Genomic DNA, 25,557 nt, shown 5'->3' with positions numbered 1-25,557 from the left:
TTTAAATATGTCCTCCATCAAGAGAAAAATGTCACACTAGCACATTAAAACATTATTTTCATTAGTGGGTCTTAAAACTGTGACAAAGAGGATTCAGAGCCCAGCATTAAAAAGTAGCTTTAAAAGCAGGAATAATAATAAAAACAAAAGTGTATTCCTTATGGAAAATACATGAAGTATTATTTTATGGTAATAATCAGTTTATTACCAGATTGTAAATGATGGAAAAATAAAGCAAATGTTTTTATTTTAAATCTTATGTTAAAATGTATCTACATCATACTTTAGGTTTCTGTATTTTATATACGACCTTTGGCCCTGGGCATCCGTTGACATGTTTTAAGACTTATTATTTTTTTAACCCTTTAGCACACTAACAGGGCATTGAAAATCCAATTTTAATCAACTCTAATGTGAGAAAACAGTGCAATGTGACCATGTGTCAACGTTTACGACAATAATTTGGAAAAAAACAAACAAACAATAACGCTGTTCCTACTTAGGGCTGATTTATTTAATTATTTATTTTCACATCAGCATTTTTAAAGCGTTTTGGGACCACGGAGGCAGTGACGTAATCACGCGACGCCACGCAGCGAGGTACACGTCAGATGAAATCAGAAGGAACCCGGAAGTGGCTAGCGAGCGTAGCTAGCTAAGAGCAGACCATGAACAGCTGAGGCTGGTTCTTTGGACAGGTCAGTGACTATTTGCTCAATGAACACGAAGCGGGAAACGTAAAGCGGACCCGCTCCTCACGAACTGCCGAACTATCCAGAAGCAAATGTCGCCAACGGCGCTGGCGCGTGTCTGAGCTACCATTAGCATAGCAGCCTGACAGGACAGGTGGATCATTGGCGAGGCGTTCAGCCACTCACCAACTGAAAGTGTAACCTGGCTCTCAGTGCTTGATCTGCAAACATCTGGCATTAAAAAAAAAGATTAATGCGGAGGCAGTGTTTATTCATTTTGCGCAACCAGAGACTGCAGAAGTTTAATGTTGCCTTCTTTCTTAGCTTAGGACGTGAAATCATAACAAACTCATTGCTGTTTCAGGTGGCTCCATTGTATTTTTTTACTTTATTCCCCAGAACATGTATACAAAATGGCATCAATGCAACCTTTAGCAGCCTTTTTGTTTTTCTACATAAGCATTTTTATTAAAATTAGTATTGTATTGTATTCATAGAGGAAGTGATAACAGTAGCCTACATTAGACTTGAATTGCAGCTTTGTAAAAATGTGATCAAGGAAGCAAATGGAAAGATGTAGCCTGTCAGTATTTTCAGAATAAAAGTCAACACCAGTGATTTAAAAAAAAAATTCAGAATGTCCTTATTGTTGAAATAATATTTTTTCAATTAAGCTTTAACCGTTTGGCACATTAAAAATGATGTAATAGCTACATTAGATATAGAGACATGCAATACAGGAGTAACATTAAAACATCAGCAAGACAGTGGAGAAAAGAAAATTATTTTTTTAGAATTAGCGGCTTTAAAACACTTTAAAGAGACAATAGAACTCCCAAGACATTTGTGAAAAAGCAAATAAACAAGATAATTCAAAGTTTACTATCACATTGTGCCATCTGTATTTAACGTCCTATTATTTGTGTGTTATTTGGAATGTTTGTCTTCTAATAAATGAAAGAGGACCATCCATAAGCTGTGTAATCAAATGGATAAGAATCTGGGATCTAAAATGAAATGAAAATACAGTATTATACTATAACATGTCAGTGGATGTGTGGCGTGTCTTTAAACGAGATTAGTGAATATTTAATGGATTTTTAAAATTACAGAAAGATATTTAAAAAAGGCTCTTAATTAGAACATTAATTTTTGTTTGAATATTTAGCTAAATAGAGAAAAAAATGCATTAATCAGCTGCATTTCATAAAATGTGTAGTTTTATTTCACAAGAAACATTTTCATAATATTATAAAGTGCTTTTCTTACTAAAAGGAAGGAAATTAAGGAAAAGTTGATTCTATTGAAAAACATTTTTTTTCAATCACCTAATTTTTGAAAAAAATGTAATTACCAAGAAAAGAGTTGAAAGGCTGACAAACGGTGCTACATCACTAATTTCTTTTATTTAATTTCAATATTCAGATTTGCTTGTCTAATTCCAAATGGCAATTGAGTAATTATGTTTATGTTTGTGGCACAATATTCTGTCAGTGCCCTTGATGCTACATTGAGCTGATTATTTCCCCCCCAATTTTACAGAAGGGCAGGATGGGCAGGCAGAGGAAGAGGGTCGTGACCGGTGAAGCTCCTCCCCCTCCAAGGAAAGATGACAAACCCGCTGTGTTTCACCGCAAAGAGAAGAAAAAGAAAGTCGACATCGGAAAAGTCTTTATCAACATCTCCATCGGCCTCTGCATATTCAGCCTCATCTGGTTCTTCTACACCATCCACATGCGATCCAGTCTGGCCAAGCGAGTGGTGACTCTGCATCCAGCACCTCGGGTCCTGAACGCCAGCAGCACCAGCGCCAAGGCTTCTCCAGAGAGGTTCTGGGGCTCATACAGGCCCCAGGTCTACTTTGGGATGAAAACAAGGAGCCCCAAGTCGATTGTTACAGGTAGGCAATAAGCATCTAAGAGCTGGTTAAAGCAAACTGTACTTTGAGATTTCATTTTTACAGAGAAGATGAGTGATTTGAATAAATACCATTTCCTTCTAACTAAATCATTTTCAAAAACTTAAAATTTTATGAGAAGAATTACAATTCTTTGTCATCAAAAACTTATAAGCAGTTCTCTATAGGGTAAGATAACTGTCAATAAAAAAGTATGCATAAACACAAAATTATGCACAATTTAAAATAAGAAATATGAATACAACATTTAGTTTTACGTTTGAAATGTGTGTTTTGAATTGTTTTGATTTATATAAATAACCAAAGTATTATACCGGGCAGATCTCCTCCTTTAACATGCTGTGATTTGAAAGAAATTTGTATTTTGGGCAGCAGATATTTTTTATATCTAAGGACTTTTTACATGTATAAACTGTTGCTAAAATACCATCATGGCCAAAAAGTCCTCTTGCAGTTGCACCACTAGAAGTGCTGGAAACTCTTCTTGCAGCTTTGAAGCCAGAATAGTTAAAAAATCAAATGATCTTTTAGTTTATGCTTCTCTTTAAGTCTGTGCTTGTGTTTCTGCAGGCATGATGTGGATGCGACAGTTCTCTGACCTCGACGTGAATCTAAGACACACTTGTGAGCAGGGGGACCATTTGCAAGGATACGGCTGGCTGATGCATGACGGACTCACTTTTGGCGTCCAAGAAATTCGAGATGGCGATTTCACGCTAACCACAGAGTTTGTAAAGAGGGCCGGAGGACATCATGGAGGAGACTGGACCTGGAGGATCACAGCCAAACAACATGTTCGTTTTTAACCGTCTTCAGTCAGCTTTAGTTGCAGATCCAAAAATATCAGTTAGAGTAATTTTCGGACTATAAGTCACAGCAGCCAAAAATGCATAATAAAGAAGAAAGGAATCATCCCCTGTTGAAACTATGGAAATAACCATGACTTATTGTCTGGAAAATACAGTGTTGAAGTTTAATATGGGTCAAAACTGTACATTTTTCCATTTGATTTGATCCCCCAGAGTTCTGCTCCCCAAGCTCCAGTCATATCGCTGATGTTTTACGCTGCGGCAGACACACAGGGCTCACTGCGGGGACACATGGAGGAGAGAAATCGCCTCGGGTCCATCACCGGCGTCTCAGAGGAGCTTGGGAACTTTAAGATCACTTTCAGGAAGCCTGTCACTGGGGAGTTATCCAGCACTAAATATGCCAGGTAGTGGAAAAGACATTTAAAATTACAAACTGTTACATGTAGTCTATTCAGTCGAGCTCAACCTTGGTATAGTTCCACAATTGCTAAGGTTGACCTTGAGTAGACAAAAAAATGTTCAAATAAAAGAAAAATTATATGAGTTTTTCACCTCTAGAATCTGGTGATCTGTAAAGATGAACTTGCAGCCCTGAAGCTGAGAATCGCTCACAATAAGTTAGGTTAGCATACAGCGATTACTGCGGTTTGAGAGAAAATGATGTAGATGGGAGTTTTAATTGTTTATGCATGTTATTGAACAGTTAATTATATGAGGACTTCAACTTTTTCAAACCTAAAGAAAGAGCCGTTCATAAGGACCTCATAAGACATCACAGATGCTGTTTAATCAAGTTTCTGTTTATATTCAGAATAACACTTTTAAAATTAAGTTTGGCATTAACGTGCCAGTCTCCCAAGAGAAACTTTTCATTCTTCTTATTTTTTTAGGCTTTTGTGTGATATAGATAAAATTGAAGGATTTATCTTTCTTCATCATTAGCTTGATTTCTGAGGTTACAGATTAGCATTGCTTTCAAAACACACACAGATTGTAAATGGCACAAGGCGCTAATCACTGGGCTCTTGTTTTCCAGCTACAACCACCTTCAGACGGTCTCTCCTGGCCTGGAGAAGCTGACCGACATTGTAAAGCTCAGTCTGAACCGCAGGTTTGTCTACAGCCCCCCCTCTGGTGAGAAAAGGCATTACTTTGGGGTAGACACCTACAAGCCTCCCCATCATCCAAACCAGCAGAAGCCGGTAGACTCAAGGACAGAGAGCGACTTTGTGGTTCACCAGGTGACCGTCCAGCTACCTTTCCAAATTGAAGTTCTGTTTGAGTCCGGAAGCTTCTTCGATCGTCCCAACCAGCTGGTCGGTTCTGTCATGACGCAGGAGCTAGAGAGGAGGAAAGCTGAGTTCAATGCTAAGCTTGAGAGCATATTTGGGCTTGAAAGCAAAGGTTTCAGTCAGGCGCATATAAAGTTTGCCAAAACGGCTCTCAGCAACATGTTGGGTGGATTGGGTTACTTTCACGGCCAGTCGGTGGTACAGTCGGCCTTCAACGAGTACCCACTTCTGTACCCTGAAGGTGCTCTATTCACCGCCGTCCCTTCGCGCTCCTTCTTTCCCAGGGGGTTCCTGTGGGACGAGGGCTTTCACCAGCTGCTCTTGAGCAAGTGGGATCCTGAGGTAACGAGGGAGGCTATCGCCCACTGGATTGACCTAATGAACATAGAAGGCTGGATCCCCCGGGAGCAGATTCTTGGGGATGAGGCTCGCAGCAAAGTGCCGGCAGAATTTGTTGTTCAGCAAAATGAAAATGCAAACCCGCCCACTCTCTTCCTAGTTTTTCAGGATCTCATTGAGCAGCTCGCTTCTCACCCAGATGACGCAGCGCTACAACCGACGCTGCCTTTCTTCCGTCAGCTCTTCCCGAGGCTGAAAACCTGGTTTGAATGGTACAACACCACCCAGAAGGGGCCTCGACCTAATTCTTACCGTTGGCGCGGGCGTGATAAGGACACCAATCTTTTCCTTAACCCCAAAACCTTGACCTCTGGCTTAGATGACTACCCACGGGCGTCACACCCCTCAGTGGATGAACGGCACGTGGATTTACATTGCTGGATGGCGTTGTCCTCAGGCGTCATGGCTAGCATAGCTCAGCTTCTAGGCGAGGACTACCAAGACTACAAACTCACACACGATGTGCTGAGCGATAACAACCTGCTCGATGAGCTGCACTGGTCTGAACAGCTCAAAGCTTTCAGTGACTATGGCAACCACACACAAGCCGTGTCTCTGCAGCCAGAAAAGGTGTACGTACCTCCAGGACAACCGCGTCATCAGTTCCCGGTGACTCGCCTCGTTCGCTCCGTTCGCAGAGTCCCCAAGCTGCAGTTCGTAAACGCCTTGGGCTACATCAGCTTATTTCCCTTCCTTCTGCAAATCCTGCAGCCGGACTCGCCCAAACTGGAGCACATTTTCCGAGACATGAGAGACCCCGGTAAGCTGTGGACGCCCTACGGCCTGCGCTCTCTGTCTAAAGCTGACCCTTTGTATATGAAGCGAAATACGGAACATGACGCCCCCTACTGGAGGGGGCCCGTGTGGATCAACATCAACTACTTGGCAGTCAGAGCCCTGCACCACTACAGCAACGTAGAAGGGCCATACCAAGAGAAGGCAGCTGCTCTTTATGAGGAACTCAGGACTAACATTATAAATAATGTTTTTAGACAGTATGCTGAAACAGGGTACATCTGGGAGCAGTACAACGACAGCACGGGTAAGGGCCAAGGAAGCCACCCCTTCACTGGCTGGTCTTCCCTGACCGTCCTAATGATGGCTGAGCAGTACTGACTTCTACAGAAATCCTTGTCATCTCAGATAATGGCCTTTATTTATATGGACAAAGTTAATGGCTACAATATGGTCCAACAGACTATGCTAAAAAATGTTCACCATCTTTTCGTTAGTCCCCTCTTCTCTTTTATACAACAGATTCCATTGGGGGTTTGTGGAGGGTAGATTTAACAAGAGTGAAATGCAAAAGCTGTCAACGGTATTACAAGAACTGGTTCTTAGTTTGTTTTGGTTTGTTTGTTTTGGGAAGTAAGTCAAGTCCTACTTCTGTTTGACAAATAACGGTCATTATCTGTAGTTGTGCCATTTTTCCACTCTATTCTGTAATATCTCTTCCCGTCTTGAACATCGGCCATTGTATTGTTTATTGACAAATTAAATGGCAACATATTTTATGTCACAACCTGTGCTTTGACTGGGAGGGGGATATGCTTGTTTCTGTGACATTGGGTTTGTTTTGTCAAAAGAAAATAAAAAAAATTTAAAAAAAATCGTAAAAACCTTCCCACTGGTCTTTTAATTTGATTGTCTTTTTAGTCTAAAAAACCGTGTTGTTTTCTAGGACATAGTTTTTGCAGAGCGGCAGTGTTTCATTAGAAATCTGCCTCTGAGTTGTGGGCTCCTTCCCTTCCCCACATCCATCTGTTTACACGACCTCCCGCTAGCTTACAGCCCTCACAACACCAACCTACAACACCAAGCAGTATTGGAGCTATGCAGCCGTAAAGTTTTGAGCCAGATGCCAACTTAGACGAGGAAAACGAAGAGATTTATGGATCTACTTGTTTGCAAGTGGATTCAATCAGAATGGAGCGGAGCAGAAAGCTTGTGCCCTGCTCTAGCAGCTTCGACATCACACTTGCAAGCTTTTTCCAACTGCATTTTTTTGTCTGCTCCTGATTCAGAATTATTTGGATAAAGAAATACTCAGAAATGCAATTTTAAGCTGATTTTTTTAATGTATGTCCCAGTCGTGAAGAAAAAACCACAAGAACATGATAAAAACATGATTTTCTTTGGAGTGAGTCTTAATATAATTTTGTGTGACATGTATCTGAAGAAGAAGATTTGAATAAATGAAGAAATTCAGCGTGAATTACCTTGTGACTGTCTTTGAAGTTAAGTTAGGCTGTTGACTCTTTCAGGCTGGCAATTACTTTTCTTTAGCAATTAAGCTGTTTTATTGATTAGATGTTACTGAAATATCTCAAAAACTCCATTTCGTAACTTTTACTTAAAGGGAATTTGTTTACTGTATCAACCTTAAAACGGATATAGTTCTTCCCCTGATTCAAGTCCCTCACATTCTGCTCAAAGTAATGTGAGCAGAATGTAGTAGTATGTAGTATGAATGGGTGTGTGATCGTGACCCTGCGTCAGACTGGCGACCTGTCCAGGATATCTCTTGCCTTGTCCGAAAGTGGCTGGGATAGGCTCCGGCAGCCCCGTCACCCCGAAAGAGAAAAAATGGATGAGAATATAAATGAGCTGTGGAATCTTTAAACTGGCAAACCCACAGGGTCCAATTTGGCTGCTCTTTTAATAAAAACAAATTTAAAAAAAAAATCAATTTTTTTATTTTGTTATTTTTATTGCAGCTACCTAAAACAGGAAAAACAACTTAACTGTAAAACCCCAGAAGAAAATACTTGGGTTTTATGGTTTAAATACGCGACCCGTTACATGTGTTTTGGTTAGTATTAGGAACCCACACAGAAAATTCCACGGCCCTTATTTGTTTTCATTGTTTTAATGAATGACATTTTTAAAGAAGCACCTATTCCATTTCAATAAAGTCAAACCAGGATCTCTTCTAAAATGTTCTAACAATTCAGTGTACACTGGTAAATATCTTTTATCAGCCCAGCATAGTGCAGCGATGAACCTGGAGCATCACTGAACATTAACAACCCTAAAGAGCCTTATTTTCTGTTTGCAGCTCTCTTGTTCTCCAGGTGATAAAAAAGTATTGAAGTAGCTTTTAGTCAGCCCTGTCATGTGCAATAGAGACGTCGCCTTTTCTGTCACTCAAAGCAGACGGGAGCTGCAGCACTGTGACCTTAAGTACAACAGCCGTATCATTTTTCCTTTTTCAAATGGCACATTTGAAGGCCTCTAGCTGACGTCAATTTTTTTTCCTTTTTTTTTTTTTTTCTTCACGGTTTCCATGGAGCGCAGTTGTTGTGTGAGAGCCTGGTGCTTAATTACCCCACATCAAAAGGCATGAAGTACATTGATGGCAAATTCTTTTCACTCCTTGACATATGCTGGCATACAATCTCACTCTGGGGCATACAGTAGCAGCGTTCCTGTTAATAATTTTTCCAGAGAACACAAAAAGCTGGTACTGAGATCACTGATGCGGGCACTCGGCATGTGTACATGACCGCTGGATTCCAGCCTGTAGACTTTTCAGAAATCCTTTGAATGGGTTAGATGCGCAGTTGTATAGTTGAAGGGAAAGGCATGGTGCTGTAAGGTTGTGTGGCTAAAAATAGGGACTCTGTTAGCAGAACAGCAGATAGGCTGTGAAGCTGGTGGTTTTACCAGATGCCTTGCAATCTACAGTTGGAGATTTTTCCATGTCCAACAAATGTGGACATTATGATCAACAAGGCCTCTGTAAAGATTGTTAAAAAAAAACGAAATGTGTCTGCAAAAAGCTGCAAAAACATTTGTTTTGCGGAAATAATATATGCAATCAGTATTGACCCCCCCTCCCAAAGCAAGTTTTTGCCATAACAAAATGAAATCTGTGCTTTTGGCACACCTGTAGGAGACTCAAAATCATTGTTTGACCTCTGTGACCTGCTAACGCAGAGCAAAGGATCCAGGGATTTGGGGCACAGATGAGCCATATCCTCTGCCTTGTGTTGCTCCTCTCAGAGGAAATAGATTCCACATCCCCTCAATACAACCGCAGTCAAAAAAGAAAAAGAAAAAATGCATTTATTTCTTTGAAGAGTGAGGACGATCTGTGTGACTAAAGCACTCACTGCGCAATCCATCCCCCTCACCCAAGACCCTTTTTTCACAGGGAGATGGGATAATAGCTAAACACCAGAGCTAACTAATGCGACTGAATAATAAACAGATGAGTCAGTGGTCATTTGCATATCATGTTATCCCATCCTAAACATGATCTCCTATAAGTCTGCTGGGTGACAGGTGAGCGCTCTGGACAGGAATCTCAAACAATGTCCACGTTTTTCCTCTTTACACTTTGAAATGATGATAAATGTGCGGAGTAATTATAAAGTTGTCTCGGTGTGGCCCCCAGCTCCCAGTGCTGACTGCTGTATTGAATGTAATTACCGGGCAGGTATGCTAGAGGGAGCTAATTAATAAGGCATTTGTGAGTGGAAAAGTGGCTTTTTCAATACAACTTAGCTATCATTTTACTTTCAATGGAGAGCTACTTGGAATTAAAGTAGTATAAGAGGATAATTATGCTAATGGCTCAATTTGGATTTAAGATATGTTGGCAGGCTGTATTTCTCTGTGATGGCTGTTCGTGCATTACACCGTTCCTGCGGCTCTCACACGGTCTCTATATTTTATATTGTCTCAGCACAGATGTCAGGGGCCACATCAGGTCAATGTGTGTCCATGTGAAGAATCAGCACAGCCAGACTGACCAGCCGTAATGTTCATTTTGTCACTTGTTTTGTGTGTGCGTTTTCCTCAAGCTGAGTTATTTAATCCTCTTTAAGGAACTCTGTCTTTGACACTATAGTGGCATCAGGACACCAAGACTGACTCCCTGTTTGGAAGCGGTGAGCATCATGATCCACACTGATGGTTGTTTCTACCTAATGTGTTGCTGTGAAATTTTGCTCCAGGATGTAAACACTCTCCACACAGCCTGCTGTTACCCTCCTCGAAGCAAAGCGTTTAGTGCCAAACTTGCCTCAGCCAACATAGGTCTATGTATGTTATGTAAGGCCCACTATAAATAGGTTCACCCGGGATCTTTTGTCTTTACCTGATTCGCTCTTAGCCCAACAGTTTTTGTTTCTGGAGAGAGCTGTGGAAGCTAGTGCAATGTAGAGCTGGCCGTTTCCATAGTTACTTTTGTTAGCTGCAAGCTCTTAACATTCTTCATCTGTTTCCTCACATGTCTACTCTTATGGCTATTTGTTTGGATCTGTTTGCATGGCTTTTTAGTGTAACAGCGGCATCAGCTGCAGCGGTGATGAAAACAATGCTCACTAATTAATAACACATCTTTTCATAAACATTGTCATTCGGTTATGAGAAAGAGCAGCAAATAGAAATTAGTGTGGGTGCAGATGAGTCAGAGACCAGAATATGCAGACCTGTTAACTTCTGCTGGTCAAAAGTGTGTGCAATTAGTCCCATGCTGTTTGTGATAGTGGATGTTTATTGAGCTTTAGAGTAAATGTTGATGTATGTTTGACTCTGCTGCAATCCAGCGTTAATAACTGGGGTGTTTTTTCCTTCTTCTTTTTTTCCATTTGAATGTCTCAAAACAGTCATCAGATCATTAAAAAAAAGAAGAAATATTATGCATCTTCGAAAAATGGCCAAGCAGTTAGGTAACACCAGGTGCAGCAGTTGGAGCAGATCCAAAAAAAATGGACCGGGAGAGCGCTGCGAGCATGGATCGAGCAGAGAAGAGAAGAGGGCAAGGTAGGAGCCGTGCGGAGTGCACTGTGTGTGGAGGAGTCTGGGGGCATGGTTACAAAAACACCGGGGCATTCCGCAATCACGATCAGAGAGCTGAGTATGATTCTCACCCATCCCTGTTGTAGAAGCAAAGAGTACAGGCGGCTGGGGACCAAAGTGGGCGAGCGTGAAAGTATTTTTGGATCGCACGGGAAACCTGCCACACCAGCAGCAGCATCAGCAGCAGCGGTAGCAGCATCGGGGCCTGGTACTGGGCTTCCCTAACCCACTCCCACTCTCAGAGGGAGTGGGTTAGGAAGAGAGGAGCCGGTGAGAGATGCTCCTCCAATGGAAGCACCACGCTTCCGCCTCTTTTATTTTTCTTATTTTTTCCCCTCCCTTTCTATTGCCCAGCGTTTGAATGGTGATGCAGTATATATAACCATGCAGAGCCCAACATGACAGAAAGGGAGAGTCAGGCAGAGAGAAAATAACGAACTTGGCAGCCGAGGCGAGTATCTCATATTTATAGAAAGTCGTGTTTCCGGCAGAGGTTTCTGAGGTTTTAGCTCTTCGAATCCATTTTTGCGGTTTCTTCTGGGCCTCATTGTGTTCAGGTTTAGATTGAAGATGTTCCCTCATCTAACGCCTTCAGGGGGAGATTTGGCTGTGAGACATGTCAGAATGTGATTTGGGGGAGGCACACAGATTTCTCAGGCTCTGTTCAGGCCTGGCTTTACTAGTATTGATCCAAAAAAATGTTCTTCGCGAGACATTAATCAAAAGTGCAGCACAGCACCAGAGGCTAAATGTAAATGAGTCTGCTGTAGGCCTGTGATTTACATTCATTTAATTACTTCCAGGATGCTGGCAAAAGCATGCTTTCCTTTAAATGATTTTCTTTGGAGGTCTGGTAGTGCATTTGGTTTATAACTTCTCAAATTTGCCTGTTTTTTGTTTTTTTTTTAGTGAGCAGCCTCTGCATCTCAGTGGAATTCCAGGTTCTTTATTATTTACCCTAAAACAGTGTGGGCTGCATGGTTGGTTGACAGAGTGCCAAACGTTGAGACATTCAGGAGCAATACTTTAGATATCAAACACATTTTTGAGTAATAATGGGTGAAATTCTTTAGCTCAGTCTTGCAGTCCAGACTTCACACTGGTTCTATACAAAGAAGGAGAGGAAGTTCTCTGCTCGCTGAATTGAATTTTCCTTTTAAATCCATGCATGAGATGAAGCTTCTCATTGGTTGGCAACAAGAAACATTTCAGAAGTCCTAAAGTCAAATTTATCCATCTTAAATGGGCGTGTTATGATTCATTTTAACAACAATTTGTTGATGACGTGGTTCATTTTGAACAATAAGATTCGATCCGATTCACTGACCTGAAATCGATCCAGGACATCTTTAGCCAAAAACTCCACCAGTGTGACTGTTACGGCTGTGGCTGTCATATTGTTTTTTTGGTGAACTTTTTGGAATGTTTTTCCGTCTCTGTTTTCTTCCATTCAGTTCAATTCTATTCAATTTTATTTATATAGCTCAAATTCACAACAACAGTCGTCTCAGTGGGCTTCGTACTGGTAATTGTAAGGTAAACATACAATCAAAAAGGATCATAAATGCATAGAATTCAATAGAATAATACTAAAACTTTAACTAAACAGACTAAACTAAACTGGCATCCCTGCCCTTAGACCCCCTTCCCGGTTTTCTTTTGTTTTCTGCTGCAGTGGGAGGTTCTATCTTTCTTTGTCTTCCCCTTCTAGATTGTGTGCAGATTGGAGCCCAAATTGTTCGGAACGCCTGAGTGGCTGAGGACGTCCAGCTCAGGGTTTAAATACTGCCACATCATCTGTTGGACCCCCGTTTTGTTGTTCTGTGTAGTTTTGAGTTTTTCTGTGAACACATTCCCAGTTTATTTTTCAGCCTGGGTTTGTATGTGAGAGTTTTTGAGTCGTTTAGGTATTTCATTTGTTCCTTTTAACCTTTATGTTACATCCTTTTACAAGCAAATAGACAGGGGTGTAACAAGTGATTTAGAGATAAATACCTGGGTACTAAACAGTAGGTACATTTTCCCCCATTCCTTGTATATCTTGCAAGATAATCAATTGTAAATTAAATATATGTTCAAACAAACAAGTAAACAAGAATTAGTGGCAAATCCATTCACATTTTAGTTTCTTAAAGTTGAGCCCACTGGGGTTTTTCCTTTTTTTTTTTTTTTTTTTTTACTGGGGTTTTTCCACCTAAAAAAATAATCCAAAGGGAACATTATTAGAACATTCTACCAAACTGCATGGTCATATGTCAAGTATTTCCACACATTGGACTGGAATGATAGATTGATTATCTTTTGCTGCCAACATATGTTGTGTATTGTGATGGTACTTGCTACTGTGATTGATCTGGTAAGATCATAGGAATATAAATCGATTCATCGTTTAAGTCATTTAATCGTTACACCCCTAATCCTAAAGCACTGATCAAATATAATGTGGTCCCCTAATAACACGATAAAAAAATAGTTTTGTTACGTAACATCAGTCTAAAGCATGCTTCAGTTCATTTCCTTTAAAAAAAACAAAAAAACAACAGTGTTTTTAAATGTTTAGTTTTTTTTAGTTTAAATTTATCGTTACTTAAATGATTTTTGGTTTATTTTTTTAGTTTTTTTGCTGGACTCTCAGTAAAGCAGAAAAATGTAGATTTTTAATTAAAAGTATTAAGAGCTAAAATGTAAGAAGACATTCATGTTTTCCAATGCTTTACAGCCTCACAGACTGTCACTCATTGCTGCTCCTTCCCCTTCCACCTGCAAAAAAACCCTCTACCTCCCACTCCCTGTCCAGAACTGAACCTGAAAATACCAAGGTCAGTGGGCTACAGTGACACAGACACAGGCTACTTTTCTTTGTGGCACAAGGACTTCTCCACTATAAAAATGCATTTTTACAACAGTTTAACCTTCAAATATGTTTTTCTTTCCTAATAAAAATGAGGTTTGACAAGTCACAAAAATATTTTACAGATTGGTAGAACCTGCTTTTTGTGCTAATTTTAATAGACATTAAGTATGTTTACCGCTTCATCTCACTAAGGTATGCTTTAACCAATAAGAACGGAGACCAATTTTTCCTTCAAAATAAAATTATGTGAATTAATACCACAAAACAAGTGGAACACATATGTTTTTTTGTTACAATGATGTCACCTTGGGTTCCTTTGGAATAATTAAAACAATATTTAATGCCTTACACTGTAAACTTCTGCCAAAGTCAATTTTCTTATTTAATGTAGACTTGGCTTTCTTGGCATTATCTCAGAATTCCCTCAGAAATACCATCATTTTGTCTCCTTAAATATTCAGAAATTAAACAAAAGCCGTTTTTCTGTTAAAAGAAAAAAAAAACTTGTACAACACCGGCCTGGCACTGAAATGTCAGTAAGTGCTAACATTACGTAAATCCATTACTTAGTCAATGACATTTTATGGAGGGGAGGTTAGCCACACTGCAGTTATCATAACAGCATCCCATGATCTGAACTCTGTGTGATCAGATTGGTGTTAATAGATTCTGGATTACTTGAAGGCAGTTCCTCAAAGCTAAACATCTTTGGGGCTGGAATTAGAGTGCACGGCAGAGGTGAAAACGATTTGTTCCGGAGAATGTCACAGCTGCAGCAAAAGACCTCATATGCTATTATCATACCTTGCCTTAAAAAGATGACAGCGTAGCAACTTAGAGATCCTTTGATACATTTTCTGAGGCTCATTATTGATGGAAATAACATAGTATTTGTGTAGACTGGTATGAGCAAGCTGTTTATAATGTTTATCTGCAATAGTGCGGGACTAGACACAGCCTTTTCTTCTCCACTTAGAGTCAAAAGTTGTTTTAATCTGTTAGAACCAGTCAATGATTCTACACCAAAAATCTTTGTATGTAGTTTTTATAAAGGTTTTATGTGAACACAATAAAAATTCTGGTTTATAAAATTCAGCTTTGCCGAGTTGTATTGGACTATATTCACCCCTATTGTAAGAATCCTGGGCAGCTTTAGTGTTGTCATAAAAGGCATATCTAATTTTAACCATTTTTATTATCAGAAAGACAAAACTGTAGAGAGTATTTGGAATTTTACAAGCTTCTAATTAAGAGTTAAACCTTTCTAAAACATGGATGTAATCTCTGGTTTTTTTTTTTTTTTGAGTGTGGGCTTGCACTCTTAAAACATTTACTCCTTCTGGGTTATTCATGTTGGGATATGTCTTTGGGTTACTTTTTGGAGCAATACTAATTTTTTGAGTTATAGTGGCTTCATTTTAACCAAATTTATGTTTTTTTCCTGAGTTTTTTTGTCTTCCATAGTTAAAATAACCCATAAATAATTTAGTCCCTTTTTAACCTTGTAGTGGGGTTAAAAACAACCCAATTGGGTTATTTATAACCATTAGATTTTTAGTGTGTTTGTTTTGTAATGCATCAAACGAATGGTTTCTATACATTTTCCAATCCAAAGAAGTCTTTTATTTTTTAAAACGTTTCAGAGAATAAATATAAACAGCCACCCTGATAAACTGTTTATTGTGTGTTGTCTCCTCCCCAGTATAAAGCTAATCCTCCCCTATTAGTAAGCGTTTACTTTCATATTACTTATAGAGTGAGGATTATTTGTGACAAATATTTCCATGAATTTGATGTTTTGAAAGAATACCCGCCAACCAGCACATGTCAGAGCCTGAAACATAAGCGTGCACAAACTTAAAAGCGCATATTTTCATTTTCATGTCAGATCAAGAGAGAAAGGTTAACATAGAAAAATAAACAGAAAAAAACAACCACATCAGTGTCAGACCATTATATCATGATTATATACGTACAGCAGCATTTATGGATGGAACCGGGTCATCTGTGCCATACATCAGTCATTAAAATGTCTGCTGAATTTCTGTCAGACCTGGTGAAGGAAAGCAAAGGCTGAAATTAGTCAAAAAGCTGTCTTGAAACTAATGGTTGGTCACAGAAGAGGTAGTTTCACTTATGGAAGAACTTTTCTATTTACATTGAAGTTAAAAATTTAAGAGTTGATCAAATGCTGTATAAATTGTATTCTTTCAAAAGATTGTCTGCTATAGTATGTAATTATAAATAAAAATTGATTAAAAAAAACAGGATTTTTGTGTTCCGTTGTGTTCATTTTAGGAGGATTTTCTGCACACCTATGTGTGGTTTCGTTGTTGGATTTAATAAGACTGTTCAGCAGAGAACAGATCTACAGGAAGCATTCAGGATGAAGTCAAAAAGGAAAGGCTTTTGTGCGTCCTCCTGGTTCATGTGTGTTTACACGCTGAATGCGGCGCCGGCGCTGTCCATGGTCCTGAACCTCCAGCCAGAGCCAGAGGTCTGCTGCAGACAGCAACGTCCTATGAAAGAGTATCGACTTTTTGTAATAGGAAGTGTGACCACAGTGTGCACCCAGCAACAGATGCGAAATAGAAAAGGAGGGAAAAAATGCTTTGGGGGTTGAAATGTCATGTGAACAGTTGGGTTCAACCACTGAACACCTCAGGGGTGTTATCGACTCCCTTCCATGCTTTTAAAGGCCAGGAGTTCGTTCAGACTGGGCTTTGCAGTTGCTCGCCTCGAGCGTAAAAGCCACCATCATCTCCAGCTGCAACCTCGAGGGTAAATGAATTTGAGACAGTAAATTTAAACTGTGAGCTGACTGGAAGAGTGCTGGAAAGAAAGGAAACAAAACAGATCCAGACCTTGCAGTCTGGAGAACAGAAAAAGACAGGATGAGTGGAGTTGAAAGAAATGCAATGCAGATGGTTCTCAAATGTATCTTTGACAAAAAGAAAATGTTGATATTTATAGATTGTATTCCGAAGGAGACACTACACATGTTGTCTTGCTTCATTTTTCTGCTAAACTGTAAGACATTCAGACCAAGATTAAGTCAGCTATGGCTACATGCACTGTGGGGTGCATGTGAACCATTAGTCTGGGTGTGCTGAGAGTATGGGCTGTCATAGCCCCTAAAATGCATACCATCATCAAATCACTTAATCTATCCATATATCTAAGTCGTATACGTTTTATGTTGAATGCTTTTCCTGACATATACCCTCTACATTTACCGGGCTTGGGACAGGCACAGGCAGGACACTGCTAAAGCTACATTTTTCCTTTTATGCATGTTTGTTTATCTGTCTGACTGTCCATCCTTACGTTATATTTATTTTTGTTTTTTCTGTGTTTTTTTTTTTTGTCATTTTTAATTTCTTAGTTAATCATGGATTTTTGAGGCCATCAGATCTTTTTTTTAGGTGGTGGTGGTGGGGGGCTGGATATTGGCATTCCCCATGCCTGTATCCAGCCTTGCAGATATTTATAAAACATATTTGCATCAAAATTTGATTTTTCATGTATTTGACGTTTAAACCTTACATTCTCCAATCTTTTAAAAAAAAAACATCTGCTAAATGTTTTATTTAATTGTATTTGCTTTTCAAATAAGGTTAAAAGAAGCTAAAAACAAATACTTGTTAGGTGTCCTTTTTTTCCACAATATCTCGTTTTTCCCCAAACATTTGTTCCTGCTTCATTTTAAACGCACAGAAAATGTTAGTTTTGCCACTAAAAAAAGCTGTGGCATCCACTTAAACCAGTATTTTGTGTGGAAAACGAGCGTTTAATGTGGACAGGAGCGGCGCTCTGCATTGATCGCCACTTGTTGCAACGTCAGTCTCCATCTCTCCAGTCTGGGAGGAGGGGAAGGATTTTTGGAGAGGACGGGACTCCGTCACATCCTCTGTCCATATATGGGCATGAAGTTTACACGCAGCGGGGAATCCTCTCACTGGAGCTGATGAATGGGGAGGAGGGCTGAGGGAGCTGCCAAAGTGTATATAAGGAGAGAAAGGGGAAGTCGCTGCTGTGAAATCCACAGCAAGCAAATACCAACCGAGGAGCAGGGACGAAAAGGATTATCCTTATTTTTTATTTTTTTAAACAAACACAAACAAAAAAGTCATTTCGGATCATCTGGATCATTTATTAAAAGCCATCAGCAGAGAGGGGTGATAAAGAAAACCGGTGCTGTTTGATATTTCCCTTTTACCTTTTTCCCTGGGACGCACGGACTTCTAAGTGCATCATTATGTTGAACAATATGGATTTGAATTCGAAAGATTCTTTCCACCCCCAATTCGAGAACTGCAGCAGTTCCTCGTTGATGGAAAACACTGCGCGGAAGGATAACCAGGAGGTGTACGTCGATGGAGAACGGGGAGTACCTGCCCAGTTCGGCCACGGTGAGTTTCAGCACCATGGATCTTCATGCATGAAAATGATAAAATGTTAAACAACATTGCATGGGAGATTTAACACTTGAGTGCCACTATCAGCTTTGTTCAGTGTCACCTGTGCGTCAAAATACGCACAAATGTTTATGTAACGCATTCCATTTGACTTCACATTGTGAACAGGCGCACTGACAAAGTTTTAACCCCCCCCCCCCCCCCCTCTCTCATTTCTGATTTAACAGAAGGAGCCCCCGCTGCCCTCAAAACCGAGGCTTCAAACTCGGAATTTGCCTTCAACCCATGCGAGTGCCCAAAAGACACCTACACCCCTTCCTCGCTTGCCTACTCCGGCAGTTTTTATGTCGAGGCATCTCAGGGAGCGCCGTGCAGCACGGAAACACTCCTCAATATGATCACGGAGATCGTGGGCATCTCTACGCTTCCACTTTCAGAAGTGCACCAGAGCGGCAACAGTCGGGGAACTTATCCGTCGCCTGCGCCCTTGGAAAGCGGGGACGACAGTTTTGGGGACTCGGGCGTGAAGAGGCAGCCTTACACCTGCTCCGGACCTAACCCCCCAGTTTACTCCCCGGACCAGAATTGCAGGAGATACACGGATGATCAGCCCAGCAGCCAAGTTCCAGATCCGTCCACTTCCCTGCTCAGCTTCGGGTCTCCACGTGCTCCAAACCCGAAGAAGACTGAGCCAAAATCGGAAGCTGCCACGTTCCCAGTGGTGGTCAAGAATGAGTTTGAGAGCAGCTGCTATGAGTGGGGAGCTTTCAGCAAGTCTGAGTGTTTGGAGTCAACTTTCCAAGGGGAGACATTCCCAATGTCCAGTGACTTCCCCCCTGACCAGCAGGTGGATGTTAAGGACCTTTTAGACACGTTTCACCCAATCTGTGCCAACCCAGAAATGGAGTTTAAAGTAGAAGGGGGGATCAAACAGGAGCCCTGTTTCTCCGACACCTGTTCTCAGAGCTACTCCAGTCCCCTCTACAACAATTACCTCCCCCCACCCCCAGTGGGACTCTCCAACATGAAACCCTTCCCCGAGCCCCCTCAGCCATCCAACCAATGCGACTCTTTGTACATCTCACCAGCCATCCCGAGCACAATAGACTCGCTCCTGTACTCTTCCCTGATGCCAGATTCCTTTGCACAAAGTTACAACAACCGTCCGACGAAGCCCCCCCGGGCCAGGAAGAGCCCCGCCGCCTCCCACGGCCCCGCCAAAGAGAAACCCTTCACCTGTCCGATGGAGAGCTGCGACCGGCGCTTTTCCCGCTCAGACGAGCTCAACCGGCACATCCGCATTCACACGGGCCACAAACCCTTCCAGTGCCGCATCTGTTTGCGCAGCTTCAGTCGGAGCGACCACCTCACCACCCACACCAGGACTCACACCGGCGAGAAGCCGTTCTCATGCGACGTGTGCGGCAAACGCTTCGCGCGCAGTGACGAGAGGAAGCGGCACGGACGCGTGCACCTGAAGCAAAAGGAGAAAATGGAAATTAAGCCGCAGGTGAACGGCGGCGCGTGGCCATTTTCTTTACCGGAGGGGATATGAGAACGGGAGCTGTGTCCATTTACGCACGCACACACACACGCACATTTATGGGCCTTCTGGGTCTGTCCGTCTTGGAAGACAAGCCAGGTGACCACCAGTCAACCTCTGAGCAGCTTTTGTCTGGAAATACAACTCACGATGTGTAGAGTTTTTATAGGAGCAGAGAGGAGAAAGGAGCACAGTTCCTGCCTTTCTTGCCGCAGCCGCGCACAAGTTGTCAAAGTGGGGGAACCGCTACACAGAGACTTGTTGCTTTTCAGTGGAGCCAAACCTTAGCTCTGCATTGCATGACTGCAGTTTCAGCACCTCTTCAGCTGGACAGCTCCTCCATCCATCCGCCTTTGAACATGGATGGATTGCACTTACAGAACCATGTTATTATTAACTCCATTTAGGATTCTTATTTTCTGCATTTAGCATTCTTAGAGCAATGGGTTTAGACTATATTTCTTAAGATGCATGTTTATGTTAGTTTTTTAAATTATTATTATTATTTGACTGGAATATAACCTTCTGTTAAGCTTACTCCTTTGCTTCACAGTAAAGGTGTTTGACCATAAAGCTGTCCACCTTTGAACAACAAAACGTTTGTTTTTTCCTCTCCTTCTTTTGGCCGTCAGTGTTTCCTGTCATTAGTCTTTGTGTTGTGTTCCAATCGTTTGGATTATTACAGTTGTGAAAGATTTATCATAAATGGAAAAATAAATAGATTTGTATCACTGTACTGCTTTGTATTTTTTTAGGAGACTGTATATTTTGAAACTGGTATATTCCTAGTGTCCTTTTCTTAAAGTGAAATGTGAAATCAATCATGAATGAGGTCTTTTGGTTTTTATGGAGGGCTACTGTTTCGTAACAATATTTTAAATGTGAAACTTTGATATTTCGAGACATTTTCTTTGCACGTCCTCCCATTTTTGGTGTGATGAGAGTTTTTTTTTAATTGTTGAATTACTGATTTTAAAGGGAACACACTCCAGTTGTGGTACAGCTTTTCAACTGAATGTACAGACTTCTATTTGCTGGAAAAGGCTTGCAAATCACACAAACATTGCTTTTAAGTAATCAGGTAGCACACATTGCTGCGAGTTTTTGTGGACTTTATGTCGGAAAAGGAAAGGGTTTGACCTCGTAATGTCTTTTTGATGGGAATATTGTACACAAAATGTTTTACTTTAGTAAAAAAACAAGTAAAAATATATTAATGTTGGTGAAATTTTTACCAACAGGCCATTGCAAAAAAAGAAAAGAAAAGAAAAAGACGTTATTTGATGCGCCTTAAGTTATATTAACTGTTCAATTCAAGATTTTGTACATAGACACTTTCTACAGTACTTTAAATTATTATTGATGTTGGTATTTTTATGAAAACTTTATGAATAAAATAAACATTTTCTGAAATCGGTGTGTTTTCTGTCTGGTTTACGATGTTTAAAAGTGTCCTTTATTTCTACTCAGTCTGTTTCTGAGTGCTGGAATCTTAAAAACACTAAGTTGGTTGTGTCACTTCCCAAAATACATCTCATAACAGGCCACCTGTAGAAGCTGGCAGCAGCCCTAACGGCATTGTTCTCCCTGTGACTCATCAGGCTCAGGCACATTAAAGGGTTTCCTTTTGGACATTTTGCTCAAGGCACACATGTAGAGGTAGACACCCTGAGTGCCATGGTGATCTTGTTAAAAGGGCCAATTTCTTGTCATGTCAGTGAAGCAATCTCTTCTTCCTTCACTTGTGTGTACCTCTTTTTTTACTCCAAATTTTCTAGATATGGGGATGTAGGTGATTTAATCAAACAAAAGAACATTTTGAAAATAATGAATAGTTAATTTGAAAATGTATTATATCTTTATGCTACTTCAGCGGAGACTGTTAACACCAAGAATGAACTCAAAATCGGCCTCTGTGCGGCTGCCTGCTTCATAGTTGGGCGTCAAGATCTTTCAATCTGTCTTTGGAAGGCTTTACTAGAGGGTCTCCACGGCAGTATGCAGGACATGCATGTGCCCGTGACGCAGTCGCCTGGCAGAACACTACTATGCTTGCCCACGTCAGTGCGTAAGTGCCTGCGTTGCCTGTAGCTGACAAACATACTGTACCAGCGTGAAAATGCAAGCTGCCACATGGAACACTGTGAATAGTATGTACCCATCTTCTCCTGTCTATCACTCATCATCTCATACAGTAATGCAGACCCAAATCGGCATCGGCACACATTCCCTTCTCTATCTGTTTTTTTTATTTTTGGGTGTTTTAGTGCCAAATGGTGTCCAGTGAGGAATGGATGAGACTGAATTGCAGCGATGTTCAGTCACAGTGACCATTATCCACATACTTGAAGACTGAAGAGGTATTGAACTCTGGCTACTGATGGAATTTCTGCAATTGTGGATCTGCAATCTCAAATTCACATTTGCATACTGTAAAATGGTCCTTGATGTTTCTGCAACAGCGGTACATTTTTCACCGGTCTTTATTGAAGATGTTTACCATACGGCAAAACCTTTTAACTGAAGCTATAATAAAGGCAAAAGATGTGCAATAGTTTGTTGTTTTTTTTCTTCTTCCCTGACTGACATTTATGGTTTTTGTTTCTCCTGTGGATATGCAAAACAGCCAAAGCCATTAAGTGATTGTGCAGGGCGGGTACCAAGAACTATGCTTTCTAAGAACGTTGATCACTGTGAATGGTGGCATAGCAAGTCCATTAAATCCTTCCTAGGCCATTACAAATGCAAATATGTTAACATCAATGCTCTGGCATTTGGTTATTTATCCAAGTGAGTCTGTCTGTATGGTCTATAGAGAAAACCATAAACTACGTCACTTCACCTTCATATCTTATCAATTCAAAATGTGGATGGTTTTTGATGACTAATTTAAATTTAAGAACAAAATAAACACAAATTTGACATCAGAGTGGAAAGGAAAATGTCTTAAATCTGTATTAACACACTCTATTTTTCTATTTAAGCACATTAATAATACATTTTTTTCTCCTGTTCCTTTCCGTCAACTGTGGAGGAAAAAAATTCTGACCTCCACAGGTTTTATATGATGCAGGGTAATAAGTGAAGCATATCGCAATCCTCAGTGGCAAGCCTATTTCCAACTGCGCTGTCGTTAAACGTCCACAGCCTGCGAGAGACAAGTTGTCTGTGAAGAGCTCAGTATTTTTTTTTCATGCATCCTTGAACTCTAAACAATTCTTCCTCTACGACAATAATCCAATAATGACTTTCAGAAGGTATGAAAATGAATTTATTTGCTTATATGAATGATCACAGGCAGTCTTAATGGTTCAAGCTTCAGATAGCAGGTCACCTCAAGTGCCTATTAATAATCACAGTTCTACTTGAGACAGTCTATATGGCCACACAGTCTCCTTCGCATGTGAATTGATCTATTGTGGGGTAATCACCACGTAATTTTATGCGCAACTTTGAAATGTTCACCCGGGCACATCATGGTCCTTGGGGTGGGCTCGGTAATCAAGGTGCATAATCGCATGGCGGTAATGGCAATCAGGCTTAGCAGATTAATTCCTCGGATCATGCAGCAGCCCGTCGGTCCTGTATCTGATCATGAACAAGGGTGTAGGTGGTCTGGAGAGGGCAGGTGATTAAAAAGAAGAGAACCACTGCAGCAAGAAGGTGCTCGTTATGCAAACATTTCAAGGACCTAATTTTTTGTACTTTGTGCTCTTGCTCCCAAATTCTTCATTTGTATTGCTGATCAGCACGAGGCTCGGCAAAAACTTTCTCCTTCCTTCTTCATAAATTACAAGTCAACTCTTTGGTCAAGGAGTCCTGTCTGCCACTTTCGTCTTGTGCATAAAAAGAACTTCATCAAATTTAGTGGGAATGCTGTGTCTGACAAGGACAAAAGTGATGAGGTTACAGGGGAAACAGATGAACAAGTGAAATGCAGTTCAATTATTGAGATATTCCTGGGTTGATGCTGGAAAATGGTGTTGTAGAAATGCAACAATTCTGTTTACAACTCATGAACGGTTGTGCACTAATAATTTGTAAGAGTCTGAAACCATTCAATAAAGGGCACATTGATTGGAGTTGGTTCCATCCACTCCAACAGCATGCCGAAAATGGGTGATTGGGCTGGACAAAATGAGAGCTTTAACATGGGAGACGCATGGAAGTTGTGGTTATTTGAAGCTAACCTCCAGTGGTCTTTTAAAAACTGCATCATTTGTACTTTCAGGTTTGTGTCCAGTTTGGGAACAGGAGGTCGTGGCTTGGTCAGTGACATAATTGTTTTAGTTGTAGTGTAACCCTTTAACACCAGAGCTTCAGCTCCATTGGTTACAGTCTTTGGACTACTGTAGCTCGTTAACCGTTTACACAATAAGCTATTGGAGCTATCCAGCTGGAAAGTTTTGGGCCAGATGCCAACAAGTGACAACAAGTGGATGCCATGGAATAGAGCGGAGAAGGAAGCTTGTGGTGTATTTTCTACATCACAAATTCACTATTTGGAAACAGCACTTCTTCGTCAGCTTTTGATTCATCACAATTTGAATAAAGAAATACTTAGAAATGCCCCTTTGAGCTTAATATTCTTTATATATGTCCTCCATCACCAGCAAAATCCCACAAGGACAGGTTAAAATCACGAAGAACAAAATTTTCATCCCAGTGGGTCTTTAATGGGTTAACAGCAAATCCCATCAACAAACCAAAATGGGTCCTTTTATATTAAGATATTTTTTTTTTTACAATAGAGCCACAATCATGATTGACTTTTAAGTTACCTCATCTCCTGAGGTTTAGACATGGATTCTCCTCTAATCAGAAAACCTGCTTCTCTACAGCCCCCTAAAGTCCTGAAAGCTTCAGAATCTGATACAACTGTGACATCAAAAACATTTACTTTGCATATATTAGTAAATACACAACATTGAAATTTGTTTGTTCAAGACATCACACTGATGCTAAATGAGTCTGAATTCATGAACGTTTTGTTGTGCTTCATTACTGAATCTGTTTGCTTTGAAGCACAGCACATCTTTCTGTAGGGGCTTCAGCCATCGGGGAATGTTGCTCAGGATCAGGAAGTGCATGATCTTGACAGTTACGGATGTTGTGTGTCATGTCACATCTGCATGGAGAGTTAGCCTGAGGGTTGCCCAGCACAACATTGCCCTGAGCATCTCAACGCAAGCCACTACATTACCTTCTACCCATAGTGCATCTTGGTGCCTGCTGCTCTTCAGGTAAGTGATGCATCCGCCCATCAATTTGAAGTAAAGCAAAACTGAATTCAGAATCTTTTTTTTTTCTTTCCTCCATGTCAGTTCTGTTGTTTTTGTTTGGACATCTTGCTCTTTTTGTTTGGACATTGGAAAAACTGTGTTTGTTCTGACATGTTTCTGTCATACCCACCATCAACTGCAAGAGAGTATGTGTTGAATCAGACCACACACGCAAGTCCACACTTCACAGACCGGTTTATCACAGACTTGTTTTATTTCATTTTTTTAAATGTTGAACTTTGCAGACAAGAAATGACAAGATTGAATCTTGTTTCAAAACAACATTTTTTACAGCCTGGCTCAGTTCATTAAAGTTCCACTATGATCATTTATTCATCTATTTCAAATGCGTTCCCAGTGGTCTTTGATGGTTATGCCGTTTTTATCCAAAATTAAAAAAAACCTGTGGTGCTCTTCTAGGATATAGTTTCTGCAGAGCTGCAGTCGTTCATTAGAAATTCCCCTCTAAGTTGTGGGCGGGACTGCTGGCGTGGTCGACAAAGATGTACATGAATCAATTTCTTTGCCAGTGGATCAGA

At 40.6% G+C, this 25,557-nt stretch overlaps 2 protein-coding genes across 3 annotated transcripts; both read left to right on the top strand.

Annotated features, from left to right (window-relative positions):
- The first annotated feature begins 587 nt into the window (after window positions 1–587).
- mogs (mannosyl-oligosaccharide glucosidase) lies at window positions 588–6,734 on the top strand. 2 transcript variants are annotated; one of them, XM_004065889.4, is made up of 5 exons: window positions 588–698; window positions 2,235–2,592; window positions 3,181–3,404; window positions 3,633–3,826; window positions 4,459–6,229. In XM_004065889.4, exons 2-5 carry the CDS (start codon window positions 2,244–2,246, stop codon window positions 6,227–6,229), a joined length of 2,538 nt encoding a protein of 845 aa, XP_004065937.1. In that variant the 5' UTR covers window positions 588–698; window positions 2,235–2,243. The 2 variants fall into 2 exon arrangements, with proteins under 2 accessions (XP_004065937.1, XP_023812992.1); XM_023957224.1 differs by lacking the exon at window positions 588–698 and having other exon boundaries at window positions 2,244–2,592; window positions 4,459–6,734.
- An 11,060-nt stretch (window positions 6,735–17,794) lies between these two features.
- Window positions 17,795–20,992, top strand: LOC101169519 (early growth response protein 1-B). The gene is made up of 2 exons (XM_004065908.4): window positions 17,795–18,187; window positions 18,421–20,992. Exons 1-2 carry the CDS (start codon window positions 18,034–18,036, stop codon window positions 19,746–19,748), a joined length of 1,482 nt encoding a protein of 493 aa, XP_004065956.2. The 5' UTR covers window positions 17,795–18,033; the 3' UTR covers window positions 19,749–20,992.
- Window positions 20,993–25,557: the final 4,565 nt, after the last annotated feature.

Source organism: Oryzias latipes, chromosome 1 (assembly GCF_002234675.1).
Source record: "Oryzias latipes chromosome 1, ASM223467v1".
NCBI lineage: Eukaryota > Metazoa > Chordata > Actinopteri > Beloniformes > Adrianichthyidae > Oryzias > Oryzias latipes.
Note: the sequence above shows the minus strand (reverse complement) of the source record. Positions and strands in the feature narration are given on the sequence as shown.

What these genes read in the sequence shown, in the direction of transcription:
- mogs (XM_023957224.1), top strand. Translation starts at nt 2,244, where the DNA reads ATGGGCAGGCAGAGGAAGAGGGTCGTGACCGGTGAAGCTCCTCCCCCT. An exon ending in CCCCAAGTCGATTGTTACAG is followed by an intron (nt 2,593 to 3,180) that starts GTAGGCAATAAG and finishes GTGTTTCTGCAG; the next exon opens with GCATGATGTGGATGCGACAG. An exon ending in GGATCACAGCCAAACAACAT is followed by an intron (nt 3,405 to 3,632) that starts GTTCGTTTTTAA and finishes TTGATCCCCCAG; the next exon opens with AGTTCTGCTCCCCAAGCTCC.
- LOC101169519 (XM_004065908.4), top strand. Translation starts at nt 18,034, where the DNA reads ATGTTGAACAATATGGATTTGAATTCGAAAGATTCTTTCCACCCCCAA. An exon ending in ACCTGCCCAGTTCGGCCACG is followed by an intron (nt 18,188 to 18,420) that starts GTGAGTTTCAGC and finishes CTGATTTAACAG; the next exon opens with AAGGAGCCCCCGCTGCCCTC.